General features: G+C 33.8%; 9 protein-coding genes across 9 annotated transcripts; 5 read left to right on the top strand and 4 right to left on the bottom strand.

Moving 5' to 3' along the window:
• Positions 1-951: 951 nt before the first annotated feature.
• On the bottom strand, positions 952-1,297 carry Tsp_07402 (putative cyclin-A1-3). The gene is made up of 2 exons (XM_003381682.1): positions 1,273-1,297; positions 952-1,238 (listed from the first exon to the last, which is right to left on the bottom strand). The coding sequence occupies exons 1-2, from the start codon at positions 1,295-1,297 to the stop codon at positions 952-954; spliced, it is 312 nt and encodes a 103-aa protein (XP_003381730.1).
• A 252-nt stretch (positions 1,298-1,549) lies between these two features.
• On the bottom strand, positions 1,550-2,160 carry Tsp_07403 (putative DNA-binding protein). Its single transcript, XM_003381681.1, has 2 exons — positions 1,928-2,160; positions 1,550-1,844 (listed from the first exon to the last, which is right to left on the bottom strand). The coding sequence occupies exons 1-2, from the start codon at positions 2,158-2,160 to the stop codon at positions 1,550-1,552; spliced, it is 528 nt and encodes a 175-aa protein (XP_003381729.1).
• Positions 2,161-2,490: 330 nt separating this feature from the next.
• Tsp_07404 (hypothetical protein) lies at positions 2,491-3,008 on the top strand. Its single transcript, XM_003381680.1, has 4 exons — positions 2,491-2,557; positions 2,578-2,660; positions 2,687-2,762; positions 2,878-3,008. Exons 1-4 carry the CDS (start codon positions 2,491-2,493, stop codon positions 3,006-3,008), a joined length of 357 nt encoding a protein of 118 aa, XP_003381728.1.
• A 1,554-nt stretch (positions 3,009-4,562) lies between these two features.
• Tsp_07405 (hypothetical protein) lies at positions 4,563-4,968 on the bottom strand. Its single transcript, XM_003381679.1, has 3 exons — positions 4,864-4,968; positions 4,771-4,843; positions 4,563-4,714 (listed from the first exon to the last, which is right to left on the bottom strand). The coding sequence occupies exons 1-3, from the start codon at positions 4,966-4,968 to the stop codon at positions 4,563-4,565; spliced, it is 330 nt and encodes a 109-aa protein (XP_003381727.1).
• Positions 4,969-6,571: 1,603 nt separating this feature from the next.
• Tsp_07406 (FACT complex subunit Ssrp1) lies at positions 6,572-11,411 on the top strand. Its single transcript, XM_003381678.1, is given in 18 exon segments — positions 6,572-6,620; positions 7,096-7,253; positions 7,268-7,441; positions 7,562-7,667; positions 7,720-7,910; positions 7,975-8,069; positions 8,138-8,273; positions 8,380-8,483; positions 8,550-8,678; positions 8,744-8,965; positions 9,043-9,115; positions 9,223-9,349; positions 9,547-9,860; positions 9,938-10,135; positions 10,212-10,306; positions 10,378-10,459; positions 10,521-10,541; positions 11,364-11,411. 18 exon segments carry the CDS (start codon positions 6,572-6,574, stop codon positions 11,409-11,411), a joined length of 2,322 nt encoding a protein of 773 aa, XP_003381726.1.
• Positions 11,412-11,729: 318 nt separating this feature from the next.
• Tsp_07407 (hypothetical protein) lies at positions 11,730-12,784 on the top strand. Its single transcript, XM_003381677.1, has 3 exons — positions 11,730-12,067; positions 12,325-12,357; positions 12,763-12,784. Exons 1-3 carry the CDS (start codon positions 11,730-11,732, stop codon positions 12,782-12,784), a joined length of 393 nt encoding a protein of 130 aa, XP_003381725.1.
• A 1,360-nt stretch (positions 12,785-14,144) lies between these two features.
• On the top strand, positions 14,145-17,198 carry Tsp_07408 (SID1 transmembrane family member 2). The gene is made up of 18 exons (XM_003381676.1): positions 14,145-14,277; positions 14,317-14,410; positions 14,469-14,587; positions 14,661-14,749; positions 14,839-14,894; positions 14,988-15,089; positions 15,229-15,328; positions 15,357-15,410; positions 15,481-15,568; positions 15,591-15,677; positions 15,772-15,908; positions 15,973-16,075; positions 16,135-16,214; positions 16,290-16,336; positions 16,404-16,509; positions 16,583-16,693; positions 16,775-16,942; positions 17,157-17,198. Exons 1-18 carry the CDS (start codon positions 14,145-14,147, stop codon positions 17,196-17,198), a joined length of 1,716 nt encoding a protein of 571 aa, XP_003381724.1.
• Positions 17,199-17,679: 481 nt separating this feature from the next.
• On the bottom strand, positions 17,680-18,837 carry Tsp_07409 (RNA polymerase II transcriptional coactivator). The gene is made up of 5 exons (XM_003381675.1): positions 18,712-18,837; positions 18,406-18,510; positions 18,227-18,335; positions 18,105-18,168; positions 17,680-17,710 (listed from the first exon to the last, which is right to left on the bottom strand). Exons 1-5 carry the CDS (start codon positions 18,835-18,837, stop codon positions 17,680-17,682), a joined length of 435 nt encoding a protein of 144 aa, XP_003381723.1.
• Positions 18,838-18,891: 54 nt separating this feature from the next.
• Tsp_07410 (nucleoside transporter family protein) lies at positions 18,892-22,356 on the top strand. Its single transcript, XM_003381674.1, has 14 exons — positions 18,892-18,941; positions 19,020-19,096; positions 19,288-19,326; positions 20,028-20,077; positions 20,180-20,206; positions 20,255-20,344; positions 20,489-20,628; positions 20,678-20,823; positions 20,908-20,993; positions 21,045-21,194; positions 21,524-21,670; positions 21,727-21,835; positions 21,896-21,978; positions 22,033-22,356. The coding sequence occupies exons 1-14, from the start codon at positions 18,892-18,894 to the stop codon at positions 22,354-22,356; spliced, it is 1,518 nt and encodes a 505-aa protein (XP_003381722.1).
• The last annotated feature ends 10 nt before the right edge of the window (positions 22,357-22,366 follow it).

The following is a 22,366-nucleotide window of genomic DNA, read 5'->3' as shown; positions in this document are numbered from 1 at the left end:
TGCGTGAATTAAAGGTTAAAGAATGTCACAAATAATGAATAAACCGTACTGGTTAACGCACACAACGACTCCATTTACCATCTTATTTAACTCACAGTGATACTGTAGAATTTCTCTGCACTGTAGTTACTGACAAGCAAGTAAAATACACAAACCAAAGTGTTTCAAACAGAATTATCTTTTATGAATAAGCAATTAATATGTAAAAAGTAAATTATTGGCAAATATTGCACATGTGGGAACATAAATTTTATAGAATCTTCAATGAACGACATATTCAAGGAAAAAACTACAAAATGCAAAACAAGGTTATTTTCATCTACCGTATATAGAAAATCAAGTATGACTTTTGTAGTAGATACTAAAGTTATATACTTTTGTGGTAGAAAATTTTAGATGACGATTCGTTTTAGAAGCAAACTAAATAAAATTGATGAATATATTGAAGTTATTAGCAACTAGCATCTTTATAGCTCTAAACATGAAACTGTATTGTTCGAAATTATGTGGAAGCGACCAAGTGGCTCTGTACCTGAATTCAGATTACGGTGGCTTGCGCTACCTTTAGGTAGTGGAATGGATGAGTTGGCAAGGAGAGGTGTGTAATCTGTGCTGTAGTGCCAATGATAAACGTCTTGTTTTGTGTTTGTGTTTATTTATTGTGTAGTGAATTATCCTTCCACCTTTGTATCCGTTCCTAAGCTTGCACCTTCGTTCAATGAAATGTGTTTCTCCCAGTTTGTATTGTTTTGTGTCACGTTCAGAGGCAAACATGAGTCGGATTGCGGTTAAGTGACCATTGTTGATTTTAACTATTTCTGAATAAAAATTACAGTCCACTAGCATTCAATCGATAACAGTTTTGCCGCTAAGATTCTGTTCCTCTGAGCTGGATTGTGGCACAGAAGTTAGACAGTAGACAAAGAGTAATCCGCTTAATTTGACGTGCGCTCATTGTTCAAAACGATTCACTATGAAGACCGACACTGGCGAACAAAGTAGAGGTTTGAAGGGTGAAACTTCGTGACATGGTCGATGAATTGGCGCAAATCTGCGATGAGGAGTTATATCTGGACGACATCGAAGAATTGCTGGAGGCAGTGGATGCCTTTTATGATAAGACGTTAGAGTTGCAGCCTCAGTTGGAAGCTGCTCAGTGTAAGAAGGCCGTTCAGTGGCGTACACTTTATGGCTGAATGCAGAAGGCCCGCTGAGCAGTGCGCACCAAGTTCTGACAGCTCGAAGCTACGTAACCTGAGTTCCACGTCAAACCTGAACCCCCTGACCGCAGTGGCATCAGTAAGCCACAGGTAAATGAGAAGTTGCCAGAACCGAAGCTTCCAGTGTTGTCAGCCAAGACGCTCGAATTCCCAGCCTTTTGGAATCGTTTCCAAGCTGACGTCTACTGTTGTGAAGATTTGAAAAACACAAAATTTACATGTCTGCTGGCGGGGCTTTCTGCGGACGCTCTGACGGCTATCGAGGGGATGAGTAATTCTGTTGCATATTACCCGCATGCCGTCAAATTGTTGAATTCAGGCACTATTGTTCAAGAACATCTGAAGGCATTTTGGGATGTCAAATAACGCACTTGGGCTTTAGTGCACGAGATCACGAGCCATGTGTGATGCCTCACTGAGCTCAGCAAAAACCCTTTGAGCAGGATTTGACCGCAGGCAAATCCTTGCTGTCCTACTTGAAAGAGAAATTTCCCCATGAGAATCATTTCGCATGGGATTCCCATACTCGCATACTCGCAATCAGGGGTGGTGTGAGACTCAACCTGCAGGAGTTCCTCAACTTCACCCAAAAAAGGCCGCTGTGAGGCGTGCAGCGGTTGCCCCCTCAGAAAGAGAAAGCATCATCACTCTGGACAATCTGAGACGGTGAGAAGTTGGAACAGTCTGTCAAAAGTCAGGCAAACTACGTCGGGAGAAGCGGTCGATGAGTGCAATTGAGAAGCTGAGAAGCTTTGGTCAGGGGAGAGAAACTCAAAAGACTGTGGAGTTTCTCCGTTCTTCCGTAGATGTCGTCTGCGATTTCTGTCAGAGACAATACATGCTTTCGGGTGTGATCGAACTTGAGACAGGCGAGTCCCCAGACGCAGCAGGAAATAGCAACCCCTATCGACTCTGCTAATTCTGCTTCAAGCCTGGGCATTTATTTTCAGCCTGCAAGCGCAACCGATGAAAGAAAAGTCCATCTGCAAGATATGTCGATCTGGTGGTTACTGTTGGCACTTTCAACTCTGAGAAGAGTAGTATACCCCACTTCTTAGTGCAAATCTCCTGCCGTTGCGATAATGCAAACCAACCTAGTTTCGGAAAGGCGGTGACAGCTCAACCACTTTCATACAATCCAAGCAAAGGCATACGGTGCTGTAGGTCCTGGAGTGGCAGTGATGTGTTTGTTGGACACAGGGGTTAAGTACTCGTTTATCAGGCATAATGTTGCGTTAGCATTAGGATTGGTGGGGAAGGTCAGCCAATGATGGTTGAAGGCTTCAGTGGTGCAACCCGTGAGCATCCCAGTTCTCAGGTGGTTCGGCTATTCCTAAGTTGGTTTAACGGCGGCCAGAGTACAAAGCGCAACCCCATGGAGGTGCTGACCATGCGGAGCCTGTGCCATCGCCTTCTGGTTTCAGGGACCCGGCTGGCCAAGTAAGTGGGAACAGTTGCAATTATAGGATCTTATCTCTGATGACGACTCATCAGATGAAGTACATGTCATGACTAACATCGATTATTACCATCAGCTTTTAGGTAATGTGATCTGATGGGGAAGGCCCGGTAAGACCTTGACCAACGTTTTAGTGTGCTGCTGCGATTAGCGCTACAGTGGAGCTGAAAGTTGTAGACTTGCTCTAACGTTTTTGAGAGACTGAAGGTATGGGCGACTCTCCTAAAAATGGCTCAGATGCACTCGATCCAGAGAAGCGATTTCGAGAAGGGCATTTGTTTGATGGAACTGGCTATTCAAAATATGAAATAATAACTGGCTATGACTAAGATATTAAAGGTTGGGAAATCGGTCCCGGTAACGTTGGTAATGTATTTGGAAACGTCATTTTTAAATTTAGCGATTGAATGAGTATATATCTAATAATACGGCCGCATCAAGTGGTTGCTGACTCCCATTTAGTTATCATCTATAGCGCCCCTATCTGCGGCAGATAGTTTTCCAATCTGGCAGGGGTACCACAGGTGGACAACAATCTTATTTGTAAAATCTTTCAATTAAATCTAAAATGATTTCTATTGAAATAATTTTGCTCTCATTTCTACTCATCAGATCACATATATAATATGCTACTCATGTTTGAATCAATTAATTATTGGTCATTATATTATTATATTATTTGTGTAATTTATCATTAAAATGTTTGCAATTTCATTGTGCTTTGTTGTTGTTTTTATTAAAGCAATTTTTCAGCATGTCAAATGCAGATTGGCACTCCGTCGACCAATGACATTTGGCATCCTTTTTGAACAGCCAGTTCAATAGGGACGTGATGATCGACAACCTTTTTTTAAAACTTCTTGCAGTAAGTGTAAAATGACAATGAGGATTTTCAATATAAACATGATGGTTGCGTAAAATTCTTTATTAGACAGAAGAATATACTAGTCAACAACAGTTGACGAATAAGACAGAAATATAAAAGTAACAAACAAGGTAGAGAACAGAAAAACACACTGATTAACGAGATTCAAATGAATATGTATATATATAAGCTTATGAAATAACAGAGCAGCGCCACTGGTTTCAGAAAATCAAGGGATTCTGCCGTGGCCTTTATCATTTCTTTTTGTCAAGTGCGCAAAAATGTTTTGATTTAGAAAGACTAGGAATAACTTTCAAAATTTTATGCGATGAATTATATACAGTAATTGATGCAATAGTCGTCTTTGAGGTGTCCTCTTTCTAAAAAACGTAAACCAGAGTAAAATTACACAGAGAGCACAACTACAATGAGACGATGAAGCTAGCCAGCGCGTTGGACAACCTGGAGGCAATCACTCAGAACAGATATGAGACCATAAGGAAAGCTAGTGTAGCGCCGTCAGTCGCACGATTCATCCGCACCATTTATTATGTAGAGAGTTTATTATAAACACTGGGATACAAGAGATTATACAAAATGGCTATAATACAAATGTTCAACAAACCGGGACTCGCACGCCGTATGTCTACTCCGATCCACACACACTGCCGCGTTCACCACGCTGACCTATTTGTTTATACCGCCGGTCGCCATACAAAAAAGTGAACGTGATACGCAGGTGCAATTTCGTGGTCGCCGTCACACTAGTTTTCTTTTTATCTGCCTCATCCAGTAACCACTACCCATGTCTATGCTCAAGAAACATTTCATGGGCTTCAGGACTTTTCGTGTGTCATCAAATTTCAAAAAGGGTTGTCCATCTTTAAACGGTTTTGATTTTCATCAGAATTTTCAGGGCTGCTGAAACGACAGCAGCGGTTAGTCCACGCAGATTCTGAATGATCCGTCCTTCTTTTTCATAGGAACCATCGGGTAAGACCACGGTTATGATGATGGCTCACAAAGCCAATTTTGGTGCATTTCCTGCATCAATTGCTTCACCATGTGCCGCTGATGGTACGTCACCCGCTGCAGAGGCCTCTTCATGAGATGAGTTTCTTTCGTTTTGATAAAGTGGCAGATGATGTTCGAGTTCCTTTCGTAACACTCCTAATACTAATACAGTAACAATTTCATTTAGCAGCTGTCAGTAGGCATCAGAGCACTGTTCTTTCCAAGGCAACATTTGCATGCCCTGATAATCTTCTTCTGGTTCAGTCGATGGTGCTCAAGTGGCCGCTGAGCAGAGGATTATTCACAATGGTAAACAGCCTTTGCCTCACTTCTAATCGAGGGGACGGTGTTAGAGACAGGCACTGGCGATGATACCACGTGAATATTTTGTGCATTTCATTTGCATCCATTTCTGAACTATCAGATGAATTCAGTGGTGCGCTGATGATTGAAATGATCCCATCGGTGGTATTCTGAACTTCACTGGGAAGCGGCGATCACCTTAGACACTCTGCCTGAATTTTTAAGTTCTATTGACATTTTCTGATTTCGATTTCTGAGTCAATCAATCTCCATCTTCAATCGATTCTTTAGTGAAGTCACTGAACTGCTAGCTGATCTTGGTTAGGTATTCCACTGGACGTGTCGCACCACAGCAGACCCGACTGACTTACTGCTTGTTTGTTTTGCTGACGGCAAACGGCCTTTTCGTGAGAACCGACGCTCGAAGTGGCTAGTGTTTGTGATAGGCAGTTTTACTCACCCCCTCTGTGAAGTACCTCCTTATCCACAGTGGCGTCAGAGAGGAGATCACGCGGGCTGGAAGCGAAGTCATCCAGGATGGTTTGTTCCACTTAGGACGCAGCGCATGGTGACCAAGAGAATGGCATCAGCGTCCAATGAGAAAACATGGTGAAATCGGCGTCCTTCGTGGATCTTCATCGAACGTTATGAGCTGCAAGAACTGTTAAACTTTCTTTAACCAGTGCTTCAGGTCAGTTCAGGGACTGAAATCCTCAGTGCAGCAGTAGCATCAAAATTGCGGTGAAATTTCCATGAACTGTTTTGGGACTGGTGCTGATCTCACCGCAGTCGCCAACGTAGCATTTCACGCGTTACGCTGACACGTTCCAACTGTGACGTCAAAACAATAGTATACTGTACTAATACTGATATTAAAGTACGTTAAGAAGACCGTAATTTGAGCAGATTTTTGATCAACCGTTAAAATTAGAAGCTGAATTTTTTTAATTCATTTTAATAAAAATAAACTTGAACAACAAAATGAATAATAAAAAATGAAGAAGAAAATAAAATAAGATGCTATGATGATATATAAATATATTCCTGTTAGTGATTATTAGCATCCACTTAAAGAAATTTATTTTAATGTAATTCTAATTTCCAGAGTGTTTGCATTTATAATAGGTATATTTAGACAATGTGACGTATGAACAACTTTGGTAACATAGTTGTTTTAAACGAGGTACAGTATACAAGTACCTGATTTTTTTCAAGACGGTAATGGAGATACATAGTGAATCTGGTAGACTCACGTGGTGGTCACTGGTTGCGTGACGTGTCTGGATGTTTTGTTCCCCGGGGTTAGTCAATTGTGTTACTGTCTCGGTGTCTGTGTTTTTTCGCACGTGTTTGAGTTTTGCATTGAATAAACGGTGTGAACTGAGCTTTTTTGATTCACGTTCCATTGTGCTAAGGTGGCAGTCGCGTGCGAATACTCAGAATTGCGCCTAGAGAAATTCGAAGTTTTCTCCATTGTAATTGACATCAAGTTGCGTTCGCGGCAGTAGTTATTATTTTGCGAAAATATGTACTGCTATTGGTTGTATCGCTTAATTTAACATCAAAATTTTAATTAATTAATAGTTTTTAACATTTCAAGTTAATAGCGATAATGTAAAAATGAAACTCATAAAATTAATATTTTAAATAAAGCTGATGAAAGTAATTAGTTGCATTATTTTATTTATTCGTTATTTTTTTAAATTAAAAATGTGCAATATCGACAAAATTGAAATACCTAGTTGCAAGTTCTTGCGTGGTAGTTATACTGTATTGTCATCAATTTATGTGCTATCTTATTAAAACTTTTTGGTGACTTTGGAAAATATTTTATCTGAAAATTATTTTTAACGCAAAACTGGAATTCACTTGACAAAAGTAAAACATATTTAATAATTATACCTGAAAATCATTTACCTGTATTATCATTTTTCTGAAATGAGCATGTTTGAAAGTAGAGTATGTCATGTTTTGATGTTTTTTTTATTTATGGTTTTGAGCTGTTTTATTATTTTGGGTTAATATTACCTATGTTAATAATTGTGTTGTATGAGTTACACGCGATTAAAGCAATTTTTTGTTGCATAATTTTTCGATTTAAATGAGTATGTAATGGTATGAATGTTCGAAACAACCTGTATAATATTTTTTCTGATTTGTTAAAATTGATAAGAAATGTTTGCTATTTATCACACTTTATTTACATTTTTTGATTGCTTTTTGTTTTGTTTCAGATTTTGGCTGCATAACGATGAATGATTTTCAGTTAGAATTTAATGACGTCTGCATGGAAAATTTGGGTTTTTTGGTTTGTATTGGAAAAGCATTTACAATCTCGGAGTTTCCAATGACATTGTTTAGAATCCTGGAAAGATCAAATTGTCGAATCAAAGTATTACTTTCAAGAATACAAAGACAGGTAAAGTCGAACATATCTCAGCTAGTGATATTGATCATTGTCACTGGGTTCGGCTAGCTGATTCGCCAGCATTGAAATGCCTGCTAAAAAGTGGTCCAATGTATAGATTTGGTGGATTCAAAGATTCAGTAAGTCATGTTCAACTGCTATTGCTCAGTAAAGTTTTTCTTTTGTAAATTTAAATTTTTTGAAATATTTTCTAATTATATATATATATGTGTAGTAATTTTGGACGTACGTTTCCAAATTAGATTGAATTGTTTATTTTTTCTTCAATTTAGGATTTCGATCGTTTATCTGCATATTTGAAAAAAAACTGGAATATGGAATTGAAAAATATTGAACCTTGCATCACTGGAACAAACCAAGCGACGGCGAATTTTATTGGTTTGTTGTGTTATTTTTTGAATTTGAAATTGCATGAAATTTTTTTTTTCAGGATCAGTACTTGAATTTGAAAACGATGGGCAGTTGTTATTTGACATTCCATTAGCCAACGTCAACAACTGTAGTTCTGCAAAGAATGAGGTCATTATGGAATTTAATCAGAACGATGAATGCGCTGTTTCATTGATGGAAATGCGACTTTACATTTCTGGTGATCCGAACACAGAAGAAGACCCAGCCGAAGTTAGCTATGCGCAAGCATGATGATTTTATGCCTTTTACGAAGGCTATTTGATTTATTATTTAGGAATTTAAAAGGAAAATTGCTGAAAAAGCTGGTTTCCTAAAAGAATCTGGTAAAGAATTGGCCGTACTGGAGCAAGTGTTATGTGCTACACCGAGGTTTGCTTTTATTATTTATTAAAAGAAACTGTTTAATTCAAAAAAATATTTAATTTATTTCATTGCAGAGGTCGTTATGACATAAAAATTTATCCAACAATGCTTGCTTTACATGGGAAAACTTTTGATTATAAAATACCGATTTCGTCTATTTTGCGTTTATTTTTGCTGCCGCATCAAGATGGAAGAAGGATGTTTTTCGTGGTTCGTTTTTTTTCATTTTATTTATTAAAAATTTTGTCCTGAAATTATGATCATTAGCAGTAGGACGATTATTAAAAATAAAATAAATTTTTTTTTCAATTATTAGATAGGTTTGGATCCACCTGTAAAACAAGGTCAAACGCGCTATCATTTTCTCATCATGGACATATTGAAAGATGATGAAGTTGATCTAGAACTTGGCTTGCCCGAGTAATTATAATTAATTGCTTTAAAAAGAATAATGAGTAATTCAGTTTTTTTAATAATTTTGTCTAGGGATGTTTTGAAAGAGAAATACAACGGTGAACTGCCGCGTCAATTGAGCGGTCCATTGTTTGAAATTATTTCTCGTATAATGAAATGCCTAGTTCGAAAGCAAATCACAGTTCCAGGAAATTTTGTTGGGTATGAAATATGGTTTTTTGCTGTAATTTATTTTTAAAATAAATTTTGATTTTTTTTCAATTCAGGCACACCGGAACACCGGCAGTCGGCTGCGCGTACAAGTCCGCTGGTGGATTTTTGTATCCGTTGCAGCATGGCTTTCTGTATGTTCACAAGCCACCAGTATACGTGCGACTGGAGGAAATTTCATGCATCAATTTTGCTCGTTCTCACGTCACTACGAAATCATTTGATTTTGAAATTCAAACCAAACAAGGCAATATTTTTACATTCACAAGCATTATGAAGTAAAATTGCACGCATAATGCATGCAAAATTAATTGTTGATCTGATTGTATATATATATATTGTTTGCTTTTTGTAGAGAAGAATATGGAAAATTGTACGACTTTGTTGTTAGCAAAGGCATTAATATAACAAATACTGGCAAACGTTTGGTAAGTAATATGGAAATTCAAATTAATTAGAATCAATTAATTGCATAATATGAAAAGTTTGCATATTTATTGAATTTATTTATGTATTTTTAAACTTATATTTTCAGGAAACAACTGAAAATTTATTCAAAGGAAGTAGCGATGAAGAAGGCGAGCGCGACCATTATGCAGAGCAGTTGAAAAGTGAAGCAAGGGAAAAAGAGGAAAATAATGAAAATGACTCTGACGAGTCCGGTAAGAACATGACCAATTATTATCCAAATGTTATTGTTATTATGTTTGATTTTCTTTTTGAAATTAAATGTATTTTTTGAATACATATATTATTATGAAATGAAATATCTAGTAAATGGAATTTGTTTTTCATTTGATTTTTTTTCTCAACGGTTGAAAATTGTTAGCAATATATGATTTGCATTTGATTTTTGCAGAAGATAGTGATTATGATCCGGAAAAAGGAGAAGTTCGAAAAAATAGCAGCGAATCGTCGTCATCTTCGAGTGATTCAGAAGCCAGTGGCGGAAGTGAAGACGAGTCAAGTGATCAAGAAGAGAAGAATAAGCAGAAGACGAAGAACGTTTCGAAAAAGGCGAAATCTTCTTCATCCGCTGAAAGTGATGAAGAAAAAGATGACGACGACAGCGATGATGATAATAATGATGATGATGATGATGATCAGGAAGAGGAGGAGGAAGAAGAATACGATGATGAAAAACCAAAGCCGAAAAAAGCTCATAATAAAAAGGTTAACTTTATTTATTAAACTTGATTAATTTTGCTTAATTGCAAAATTTATAATGTTGTCATTGTTTTCTTTTTCAGGCTGTTCAACCGCCCAAACCGAAGAAGCAGAAGAAAGTCAAAGAAGGGCCGAAACGCAATAAGAGCGCTTATATGTTTTATTTAATGGAAAATCGGTCCAAATTTAAAAAACCTGGCATGTCTTTTGCGGATGTTTCCAAAGCAGCCGCTGAACAGTGGAAAAAATTGAAAGACAAAAGTGTAAGCATTGAGAAGCATGTTTTTTTTTCCTTTTTTTCGGATAATCTGAATGATGAATGAAAAAAAAAATATATATATGAGCTACTTTTTTTAGAAATGGGAAAATTTAGCTGCTGTGGACCGGAGACGATATTTGGATGAGTTGAAAGAATTCAAAAAGAAGGGTGGTGGTAATATTGTTGCAACCAAGTAATTTGTTGCACTTTACATTCATATTTTCTTTTCAAAAAGTAAATTTTTGAATTTTTTATTTTTTGTAGGAGTAGTAAATCATCAACACCAGTCAAAGCGTCGAAAATAAAATCTCGTGAAATTATCGAAGATTCAGACTCTTCATCGGATGTTAGTTGGATTCAGATGAATAATTTCGTTTTTCTGTTATTGAATATTTCATTTCATTTAGGAAAACATGGATACCACTGAGGTTAGCAGTGATGAATGAAGAAAAAGTTTCAACTTGAATTCGGTCATTCTTCGAAATTTATGAATCCTTTTGTACAAGATGATTTGAAAATTTTTTAAAATTAATTTCATTATTTGAAAAATTACTTTATTGCTTATTGAACACTACACATTGTAATCTGTTGAATAAATGGATCAAGTAAGAAGAAGAAGAATAAAACAAAGCATTTTTCAGTTGTAATTAATGATTTAGAACATTTTCTTGCGAAATTTCACTACCAAAGCTTGAAATGTGAAACTTACCATTAGAAAATATCTCAAATTTTAAAATTGCACAAAAAGTACTGCTAATTGAAACATTATTGTTGGTGTCTGTCGTTTGACAATAAATTTACATCTTATGGAGAAATAGTTTTACAATTTTTTATCATTTCCACAATACAATAGAAACATTTCAGATGATATTTTCAAAATGATTTTTGTTGAATTTAACAATTCGTTGCGCACTCTCTTTTTACAGTTTTCCTGACATTGACAGTATGTTGAACTCTACCAAAATTAATAATATTTCATACAATATGGAAAAGTTCTGCTTCAGTAAATTGTTCATTGCAATAAACCTTGTCAAACACTGAATTTATACTTGCAGATCGATTGATACTGTAACTTTGCTTGTAGATCCCGAAGAAGAGAGTTCAACATTATCTTGTTTGTTTCATGTCATGAAATGGTAATTATTTGTTTTTCGCGTAGTTTTCGTTTTGAATGATGAGTTATTAGGCAAAATGCAGTTAAATATATTGACTTTCGCGTGCTTTTATCATCATAATTTTATCATCTTTAGATAAACAGTGCTTTCTTGGAGTCCTGCAATGCTGATTTGGAAATATGAGAACAGATTATTTTTATGCTTATAATTAAAAGAAACTTGATTACATTTTGCCATAACTTTTGTACTTTCAAGAAGTTAAACAACCATTTCCGCACTTTTAAAGCGAGCTGCAGTTCATCATCATCTCAGTATTCAAGAAGGCGACCTTACGTTGAACCGTTCTTTTTACTGAAAGTTATTATTGTGTTAAGCGGAAGTGTTTACACAGGTACAGTAATTGCGCAATATTCGGCAAAGTTTCTGTCAAAGGTCGACAAGTATTTCTGTGAAGAAATAGATACTTTTACTTAAATGAAATTTTTTGATTTAAAAGCCGATATGCCACTGCCTCCAATGGATTGTGCTGTTAATTTAAGCGAAGAACAGATACTCGAAGATATCAGTGGTGTACAGCCGGACGATTGCATTTTCACCGATTTTACTGAAAATGATTGGTGTACTATAGTAGAAAGTGAAAATGCTGACATGGACAGTGAAAGCAATAAATCCACAAAATTCAAAGTGAACAGTGAGACAATGCTTGCGTTCGAATATCTGAATAAATGTCAAATGATGTCTTGGAAACTGCAAGAAGAGGTGCTTGCTTGTGAAAAAAAAATTCAAGAAAGTTTAAATACAGCAGAAGAAATTAAAAGTCGGCTTAAATTAAATATTTCGTAATTTTGCGTTTGCAATATAGATTTATACCAATAAAATTGGAATAAATGAAAATGAAATTGTGAGAAATTTCTAATGGTTACAAAAAAAGAAACTGTCATGCTTTTGTTTATTGTAAAATTGTCCCTGCATAAAGTTATAGTGGATGTCCCGTTTTGATTATTGCTTCAGTATAAATTTATTTGGAAATAAATTATTTGTTAATATGTTAATGAAATCAAATTCGCATGTATTTTTAAAGATTGTTTTATTAAAGCTTGATTTTCATTGATCACTGTAGACGAATTAGGTTTGAAGAGATAGTGATGTATCGCACGCTGGTAGTGTTTTTTCAAGAGAAACTTTTAATGAATTAGCTAAATTTTGCAGATACATTTGACTGAGTGTATGATAATTTTATTTTTTATTCATATTAACTTATATTTGGGAGCTGAATACTATTTCAGCTTTGGTGTATGAATGGTAATTGGCTATGAAAAAAGTCATAGTATATGTTATTCGATTATGCTTTCGTAAGCTTGTGGTTGGAGGAGGGATTTGATTTTTGACATTTCAAAATTTTTTATATCATTTATACAAATTACTTTTTTGCACAAGTTCACTCTTTTTATCAACCCATGAAGGCAAACAAATGAAAAAATCTCATCGACATATTTGCTGTAATTTTATTTATTATTTTGAAGTTAATTTTTAGATGGCAAAGAGCTGTTTTGTAATTTGCATTATTTTGTTTTGTATTCATATGGCTATGGATGTTTGTGAATAATAATGATGAGAATAATTCAAAAGAAAAGATGGAAGCCAGTTTCTTTCATTTAATAGCATTTGTAAATTTTCAACCTCAGTTGTAAACTGCATTATTTATCAGTTGGAAAAAGTGTGTTTCATTTTTTTGAAAAATTATAAATAAATTTCAAAAGATATTAAAATTTATTTTTTATTCAGAATTTAGAAATGTCATGCTGAATTGAAAATTTGCTAAAAACACTCCTTGTCGATGAATTTCTTCCATTTATCTGCGCAACATTTGCTTTGGTTGATATTTTGTGCTCTGAAGTTGTTTCGATGGAATTTGGCTGATGATATTCAATGGCAATACGGCAAGCTGTATTCAGGCGCGGTCGCATCTCGTGGAAGCAACGTACTCAGGCTTGCATTCAATCGAACGTTTACTGTAATTTTGTATCAATATAAATATATTTATTTATTTGAATGGATTTATTATGTTTTTTTTGAATTTAGCGAGATGTTATTCGAATTTCTGTGCAAAGTTCAGATGCTAGATTGCAATGGCCGTTGCTCGTTGTCGTTCGCGACACCAAAACTATCCTCTCCTGGCAAGTGCCTCTGGCATTGGAAAATAAGTATTTCTTTCCCATATTGTGGAGTTGCTAATATTTCGACACGTTTGGTTTTTACAGATTTCAATACAACATTGTCAGTAGAACGTTGTGTCCGGATGTTGACGCGGTGGAAGATTTGCCGGCAGTCGATCGTTGGCTTTACGTCGAACTGAGCACCAACAGTCCGCATTTGTTGAATTTTACCGTTCTGGCCACAAGGACCGAAAATTTTCAACTGCAGTAATTCGACAAAGTTTGTTGTTTTGGGGCCAGTTTTATTTTGAAAAATATTTAAATTTCAAGAATCAATCGTCCAATAAATCTCACCGCCAGTCCACCGCAGCCGCAGTTTTTGTTTTTCAAATTTCCCGAAGATGTTGATCGCGTGGTAATCCGTGTAAACAGTGATGACGATTCTGAATGCATGGTCGTCAGTATACAACCGGCCCAGGTTGGTATTTTCTATTGTAACAGCTAATAATAAATAGCGTTTGAGAACAAAAAGAGAAAAATTATATTTTAATAAATGTGCTTTGTTCGTCTAGTGTCCCGCGTTTGATTTGGACACGAATGTGAAATTTTTGGGCGATTATCAAACGATGACCAAGAAAGCCGCGGTCACTTTGCACAAAACATCCATGGCACAGGTGCATGTAGTGTTTGTCGTCAAAGCGAATCCGTACGAATGCAATTACATGTCCACACTTGTTCCGGCTGGTAATAAAATAATTTAATGGATGGATTGTTTTTTATTGAACCACAAGTTGCACTGTTGTTAGATCCTGTATCGGATGTCAATCAGTCGAAATCATTTCAAGTATTGGTGGAAAAAGTGATGTCAAGTATTGTAAACCGACCATTTTACCGTATGCTTTTGCTTTGGTTGATAATTCCACCAATTTCAGACGACGATTATCTGCTGGTGATTGGTTCAACGTTGGCGGTTTATGCTGTAATTTACATTGTTGTATTTTTGTTTTGGCTTGTATTTTATTGTCGGTAAGCTTGAATTCGAGTTTTGCATTGTTTGTTAATTTTGCAAAATTTACATCACAAGAGATGAACTGCGATTTCGACACATAAGAAAAGATTTGCTGGTTGCTTTTGAAGAAGAAGAAGCAACTGGTGGAATTGGCGAAAATTATGGAGCAATAAATTCTTTGGAATCGGATCCTCGTCAGTGATTATTGTTTTTTTTAAATTAATTTTACAAATTGTTAATTTGCAAAAAAATTTGCTTCATTTTCAGTGATACAAAACAGGGTTCGTACACGAGAGCATTCATCCAGTGTGGAAGAAGAAGAAATTTCTCTTGAAAAAGTCGTCGTCAGAACGAAGGTTTACTATTATTATTTGTTTTGTTATTGTTATTAGATATTAAATAATTATAATTATAGTAAATTTCAATTATTCAATTGATTTTTAAGGTCAGTTTGATGGTCGCTGATTTAGCTAGGAAACCGTACAAGCAAAACGACAGGAAGTATTCAATATATCCATGGTAGTAATTTTTTGAATTATTTTATTTTGTTTAATTAAATGTTCGTCGATTTTTTATTTATTTTTCTTTCTTTAGGAATTTGCTTACAATTGCAATTTTTTACATTCTTCCGGTTGTTCAATTGGTATTGACGTATCAATCAGTGAGTTGTATCATCAACTTTTATAATTCGACATTGTAATTTTTAATTAGTGAAGCTCTGAATTGAACTGACGCATATTTAATTTGTGCATTTGATAATAAGCAAGATTTATATCATTTGATTTTTCTGATGAACATTTTACTAAATAAATAAATATGTAAAGTGAAATTTGAGAAGCAAAATTGAACAACTGCTGGATATTTTTAGGAAGTTGTTAAAACAGGCGATCAAGATTTGTGCTTTTACAATTTCGAATGCGCACGTCCACTGTGGGGTATATTTGCTTTCAACAGTGTCTTCAGCAATGTTGGTTACGTACTGTTGGGCTTGTTGTTTTTGATTCTTGTTTGGATGAGGTATATTATTTTTTTGTTAAAAAAATTTTTTTTTATCATTTTACAATATGTTTTTCTTCTTTTATTGCAGAGATGCGGAAAATCAACGACAATTGAACAGAAACGAAGCCTTTTATACTGTAATATTTTTGTTGTTGTTGTTGTTGATGATGATGAAGGTTGATTTTGTTAAATTTTCAGCATTATGGCATTCCACAACATTATGGATTGTTCTACGCTATGGGTATGGCTCTGGCATTGGAAGGCATTCTCAGCGGTTGTTATCACGTTTGTCCGAATTTTGCCAATTTTCAATTTGGTATGCGCATCGATTGGTTCGATTTATTTCTTCTGTTCGTTTCGATTTATTTCAATATTTCAGATACTGCTTTTATGTATATGATTGCTGCGTTGAGTATGTTAAAGATTTATCAAATTCGTCATCCAGACATCAATGCAGATTCGCATGTTGCCTACGCTGTGATGGCTATGTTTATTTTTTTGGCTGTAATTGGAGTGGTGAGTTTTGAAAAAAAAATATATATGTATTATTTGATAAATTAATAAATTGTTGTTTTTATAGGTTTACAACGGGTTACCATTTTGGATAGTGTTCAGCATTTTTTATGCTATTCTAATTTTTACTTTGAGTGCCGAATTTTACTACAAAGGTCAATGGAGAATTGGTAAAATTAATTTTTTATATTAAAAAATATTTTTTTTTCTTATTTCCTTTTTCCTCAAGAACGTGGTGCAGCAATTCGAATTTTCAAAGAATTTTTTTCTTGCAACAAAACATGCAGTTGGTATTGTCCAAGTTATCCGGTAGATTATTTTTTTTCCCCATTTCGTCACTAATAATTAATTCACTAATATACTAATGTTCAATTTATACTTCAGGATCGGATGATATTTTTGTTATTTGGTAACGTGTTGAACATTGCCTTGTAAGTTTGTGATCATTAATTGTGACCAATTTAGAAGATGATGGATGATGTATATTATATTTTTTAGCATCATCGTCGGTATTATCAAACAGTTCAGAGATTTTCCACTTTATCTGGTTGTGATATTTATCAGCAATTTACTTTTGTATTTGCTGTTTTACATTGCAATGAAGGTTTGAATTGATGGGGAAATTATTATTTCATTATCAATCTCATCTGTATTTAAATATATAATTCTTTTCTCAGATGCGACACAAAGAACATCTGAATTACCGGGCAATTTTACTTTCCGGGCTTTCTTGCATTTCTTGGGGATTCAGTTTGCTCTTTTTTCTTCAAGAACAATCAAGCTGGCGTGTAAGTGTTTATTTTTTCTTTTCTCCCTTAATTTCTGCATATTTGTTTATTTATTTATTTGTTTGTTTGTTTTTTTTTCAGTTCACAGCGGCTCAGTCACGCGAATTGAACAATCGGTGCATTTTTTTAGGCTTCTATGATGCACACGATATTTGGCACTTTTTGTCCGCAATTAGTTTGTTTCTTTCTTTTGTTGTTCTGCTTGTCATTGACGACGACTTGGTTTACACGACGCACAATGAAATCCCGGTTTTTTGAAAATTTCCATTTCAATCTTTCATTCATTTGATAATATGCTATTATTTATTAATTAATTTGATTTCATATGAAATTTTTTCCCCCATTTTTATTTGTTTTTTTTGCTTAAAAAATAAATATGCAGTGAATTATGAAAATTTAAGAATGATTTTAAAGGCACTTTATTTTTAATAGTAATAAAAATTGGAATATATTTTTTTCAAAGATTTTTGTTACACTTGCTTTCATGTATGACCAGAAATTATGAGTGATGCAAATATATGTACGAATACATGTGTGTGACGAACGGATAGTATATGATTTTTTTCTTCATAATTGTTCAGTATATCTTTTAGATAATGTATTTTCATTTTTCTGGGTATTCATTTTGATACAAATGTGAAAAATGAATTAGTTGAAGAAGCTTAAAGCTACTTTGTAAATTTTGCAAATCAGTCCAGAAGTTGTGTCTGATGAAAAAATATCTTGGAAGAGCACTTTTCAAATCGGAAAAGTAAACTCTCCGCAAATGGATACAGTAAGCAAATTATTTCAAAATGTTTTTTTCTACATTCTCAGATGGTAAGTTATACTTTTAATCCGAAAGTGATCTATTACTGCCCATGCATGGGACCTTTCAGCTAAAAAATGACATTTTTTTCGTATAATCTTCTTGGTAATAATTTATTATTGTACAAGTGTTTAAAAAAGTGCAGTTTAAAAACAATGCAAGTGATGCCTGATTATTTTTAATTATACTGTTCACTGATAAGTTTCGATCTAAAATTAGTTTGAATAATTGAAATTGAAAATTTAGGCCAGGAATTTCATTTCTCACAATGAAAGTTATTTTCATCCTGTACTTAGCAGCAGCGCGTTTGAACTCAAATAAATGAACTTGAGATATTAATTTCTGAATTTTCATTGAAAAATAAAATGCAAAATTGCATGCTCACTCAATTCAACAATCACAAAACAAATTTTCATATTGCTGAAACAAAGTTTAATCAAATAAAATAAACAAAAACTTTCAATGAATCCTTATTTATCAACAAAGTTGACACCTTTTTTTTAAATATTTTTTGAAATTTGCATCAAATTTAAAAATAAACTGAAAAGAACAAAACTGCAAACGTTAAAAAATTTCGCCTCTTTCAATCAGAATTCTCGCAACTTGTCTTTAATTTTGTCTGCACTGTCAAGCAATAGCTGGAACTGTTCGTGAGATAATGAAATGCCTGCATATGATTGAAAAATTTATAAAATTAAAATGGAAATAAAATATTGAATATGAACCTTTTTTGGTTGGTCGAACTTGTCCGTCGCTTGCTTGAAAATATTCTCTGATGTCGACTCGCTTGCGGCCTCGAAATTCATTCACGTGTACAAATTTACGACCACCAAGCTGAAAAAGCGAAATATCACACAATCAATTTTAAAGAGATTCAATCAAGCTTCGGGGCATTTTCAATTACATCCAATTTGAATTCATCACTTTCCTCCGGTTGTTCAATTTTTCCCTTCTTCGTGGGTGGTTCACTGGATTTATTTCCTTTCTTTTTATTTTGCGGTGGAAAACGCTTAACAAAGGAAAAATATTCGACCCGAATATGATCAGTTTAAAACAATTCACAATTATGTAATAATACATGCATTATCAGTGAAAGAAAACATGAAATATAGATTACAAAATTTGCTATTTCAATCGTAGGAATGAAAGTAATTTACTATATTTATTACTTAATTAAAAAATTATAACAGTTTCAACTGTTATCATTTACATTAGTCAACAAATTGTACATGCATTCAAAGGACTCAATGAATCGATTATTTGTACATTGGAAAATAAATAATTCGTCCACAATACGTACATCTTCTGGACCACTGGAAGACGATGAATCAGACATGACAGATTGATCAAATTTCGTTTGATACTAAACTCTTCCAACTGTAATTTTTGAATGTTCAAGTGCTTACAGTATCGTATAATGCAAAAAACTTTTATCTCAGTGTAATTATAAAAGTTTTACATTTTATATTTTTATTTAGAAAAATTTTAAATATTATATTAAATAAAATATAAATTCAGATTACCGGGTAAATATTTAACACAGTCTGCTTTTATTATCAAATATAACAACGTAAACACAAACAAATGTCAGCAAAGTAATAAAATTCAATGCTGATCAATGAATTACAAAAGTTACATTAAACAATAGGCTGCTTGGTTATTAAATTTTTTTAACCAAAATATTTATTATTACAGAAAAGCGAAAAACTTTTACAAAATACAAAATATGAAATTGGAAAAGTTTTTTCTGGAAATTATATGAAATTGTATGCCTAGAAATTTTCAGTTGTAACTTCAATGTTGGATAAAATTGCACAAAAGTACAGTATGTAGTAAAACCTGCTGCTTAAGATTGGTGAAAATTGTTTACCGTTTCTACGTAATAATCTGTAAGCAAATTGATCCGTCTTTTACATGTTATTATAGCTACCTTTTTGTTTGTCATTTCTGAATTATTTACACCGAAAATATCGCTTACAATAATTGATGATAGTATATGCATTTCAGTTCATTTGTTTATGTTATCTTTAATTATATATATATATTTGAGATAAATTTGGCGTAGCAAAATAATGAAAGTCAAAAGTATTGGGTGGAATTGATAATTTTATTTTTTCCAAAAAGTAAGTTTGTCTCACAAAGTTTCCATATTGTAAGTTTGTGTTGTTTTAAAAATTGTGTTAAAAAAATTCACTGTCATTACACTGCAAGCTTCACATAAATAAATTATTATGGTCGAAAATTACTTCCTATAATGCACGGTTGTTAAATGTGAATTTTTTAAAATCTTTATTTGCATTCATATTTTGCCACAATAATTGTGATAAAATTGAAGTCTGTATGCTGTTAATGTTTGCACAGGTTATCGAACTATTTTTTATTTTCTTTGATTTAATTTCTGCTTTAATTGTGAGAAAAATTATATTATTTATTTTTATTTCGTACAGAAACGAAAAATTTTTTTAATACAAAGTGGATATAATTGTATTGTTTTGTTGAGCTTATTTTTTTTGGTTTATTTTTAAGATGAACAACTGCAGCCGTTTAAAAAGATATTGTTTTATGATGATATTTATGTTTGCTAATGCATAGCACTTGATTAACGCTATTCAGAAATAAATATTATAGAATTTTGTTTATTATTTAATTTTTTTTCATAATTGATGTTTGCATTTTAGATACAAATGGAATCGATTGAAGTTCAAGTATGTACAGTGGTATTTTTCAAATAGAACTTATAACGGTTGTTTCAGCAAAACATCGCCGGGCAGATAGACCAGGCAGAAGAAAATAATACGTTAAAAATGGCAGAGGAAAGAGTCATTTGCACATACTCTGTGCAAGTGATATTTTTTCTTCTTGGCATCTGTTGCCTTCTTCCGTGGAATTTATTTATTACTGCCAAAGAAGTATAAAAATTTTTGATGACAAATCAACTAACTGTCCAATCCATTTTTATGAATATTGAATATTATTATTTTTTTTAGTATTTTCAATACAAACTTTCCCCAATGTTGAACATCACTGGTCATCATGATTTTGCGGATACTTTTGAAAATTATTTTAGTTTTGTTGGCAGTGCAACTATTCTCATTGGAAATTTAGTCAATGTAGCATTGACTGATAAGTAATTATGAAAATTTTTCGTTATAAATTATACATATCATCTATTCTAGGCTTTCTATTGGTGTGCGTATGATTGGTGCTCATATTTTAATGATTGCCAGCCTAATTCCCGCGTTGGCGTTGGCAGTAGTGGATACATCGTCTGCAAGATTATCGTTCTTTGTCATCACTTTGATTTTCATGGCCATTGGAAATTGTAATATTTTTTATTCATAATGAAGAAAATTTTTTTCTAATTTTGATATTTTCTTGAATGAAAATTTTGTTTCTGATTTTTCAGTTGGAAGTAGTGTGCTAGCAGGGTCGAGTTTGGGATTGTCTGCACTATATCCTTCTCGTTGTATGGTATTGCTACTTTGTGGATGGGTGAGTGTGTTTGTGTTGAAAATTTTGACTACAAATATCCCTCCCATTTAGTCCATGTCTGGCATTTTCACATCATTATTATCCATATTTTCCATTTGGTCAAATCATGGTTCTCCGATGCTTATTGGAAGTTCTTATTTTACAATCAGCATCTTGTACGTAATCGTATCCTGCGTTGCATATTATGAAGTTTTGCACAAGGTAAGATTTGCTTTAATGTTCAAGAAGAATAGTTCAACTTGTATGCATTGTAAAAAAGTTATTACGGAATAAAATAAAAATTATTTTTTTATTTCTCGGTGTTTTGGTGCACCTTATTTTTTTCTCGGTTGTGTATATGTTATAGATATGTTCGAATTGAAATTGAAAGAAAATTATAATAAAATTATGCAATGCACAAAGTTCAGTTTAGGTATTACTGTAAAAGCTGTAAAAACTGTTCGTCTTATATTTGCATTTCTAATAAATGATTCGTGTTCGATTGTGAATGAATTGCTGAATATTGATTAGTTAATTTTTTTTCATTTGAGAAACTGCCACAACGTTTCAAATCGGTAGGAATTAATGAACAGTCGACAAGACAAGATGACCAATGTCAGCTTCTGCAAGAATATCAAGAATATTCAATCAATGTGTTGTGGAAGAAAATGGATGTAGTGAAAAATGTATTTTATGAGGTTTGTTAATAAAAAATATGCATTTTATGAATTTGGTGTTGATGTTTCATTTTTAGACAATCTATTATGCGATTGTATTGTTTGTTGTAAATTTTGTTACACTGGTGTGCTTTCCTGCTCTAGCATCATTGACAAAGTCGACCAGCAACAATACTACTTGGAATGGTGAAGAATAATTGTGGAAATTGAATTTTTGATTTCATATTAAAAAAATTGAAATTTCAGAATATTTTTTACCAGTTGGTCTTTTTCTTAATTTCAACGTCAGCGATCTTATCGGACGTTCAATTACTCAAAAACTTCGATGGGTATTATTATAATTTTCTTCCCACGAATATCATCAATCCATGCTCACGTTTCAGCCTAAAGCCGACCATGCACTTCTGGTGGTTCTCGCCGTGGCCAGGATTGCATTGATTCCGGCTCTGCTTTGTTGTAATGTAGCATCCAGACCTTTGGCAGAAGGTCTGATGCCGGACGATTTCGGTTTCGCCTTTTTGATCACCGTGCTCGGCTTCAGCAACGGTTATTTGATAAATTTGTGCACAATTTATTGTTCTGCTCAAGTGAACGACGAATGGAAAGAAATTGCCGGCGCGCTGTCGGCCGTATACCAGTGCTTTGGTGTCGTTTCAGGCTCGATTTTCAGCTTTTTCATCGCTCGCGCCGTGCTATCAGTTGTCTAATTGTAATATT

This window comes from Trichinella spiralis, assembly GCF_000181795.1.
Source record: "Trichinella spiralis strain ISS 195 chromosome Unknown Scfld1, whole genome shotgun sequence".
NCBI lineage: Eukaryota > Metazoa > Nematoda > Enoplea > Trichinellida > Trichinellidae > Trichinella > Trichinella spiralis.
Note: the sequence above shows the minus strand (reverse complement) of the source record. Positions and strands in the feature narration are given on the sequence as shown.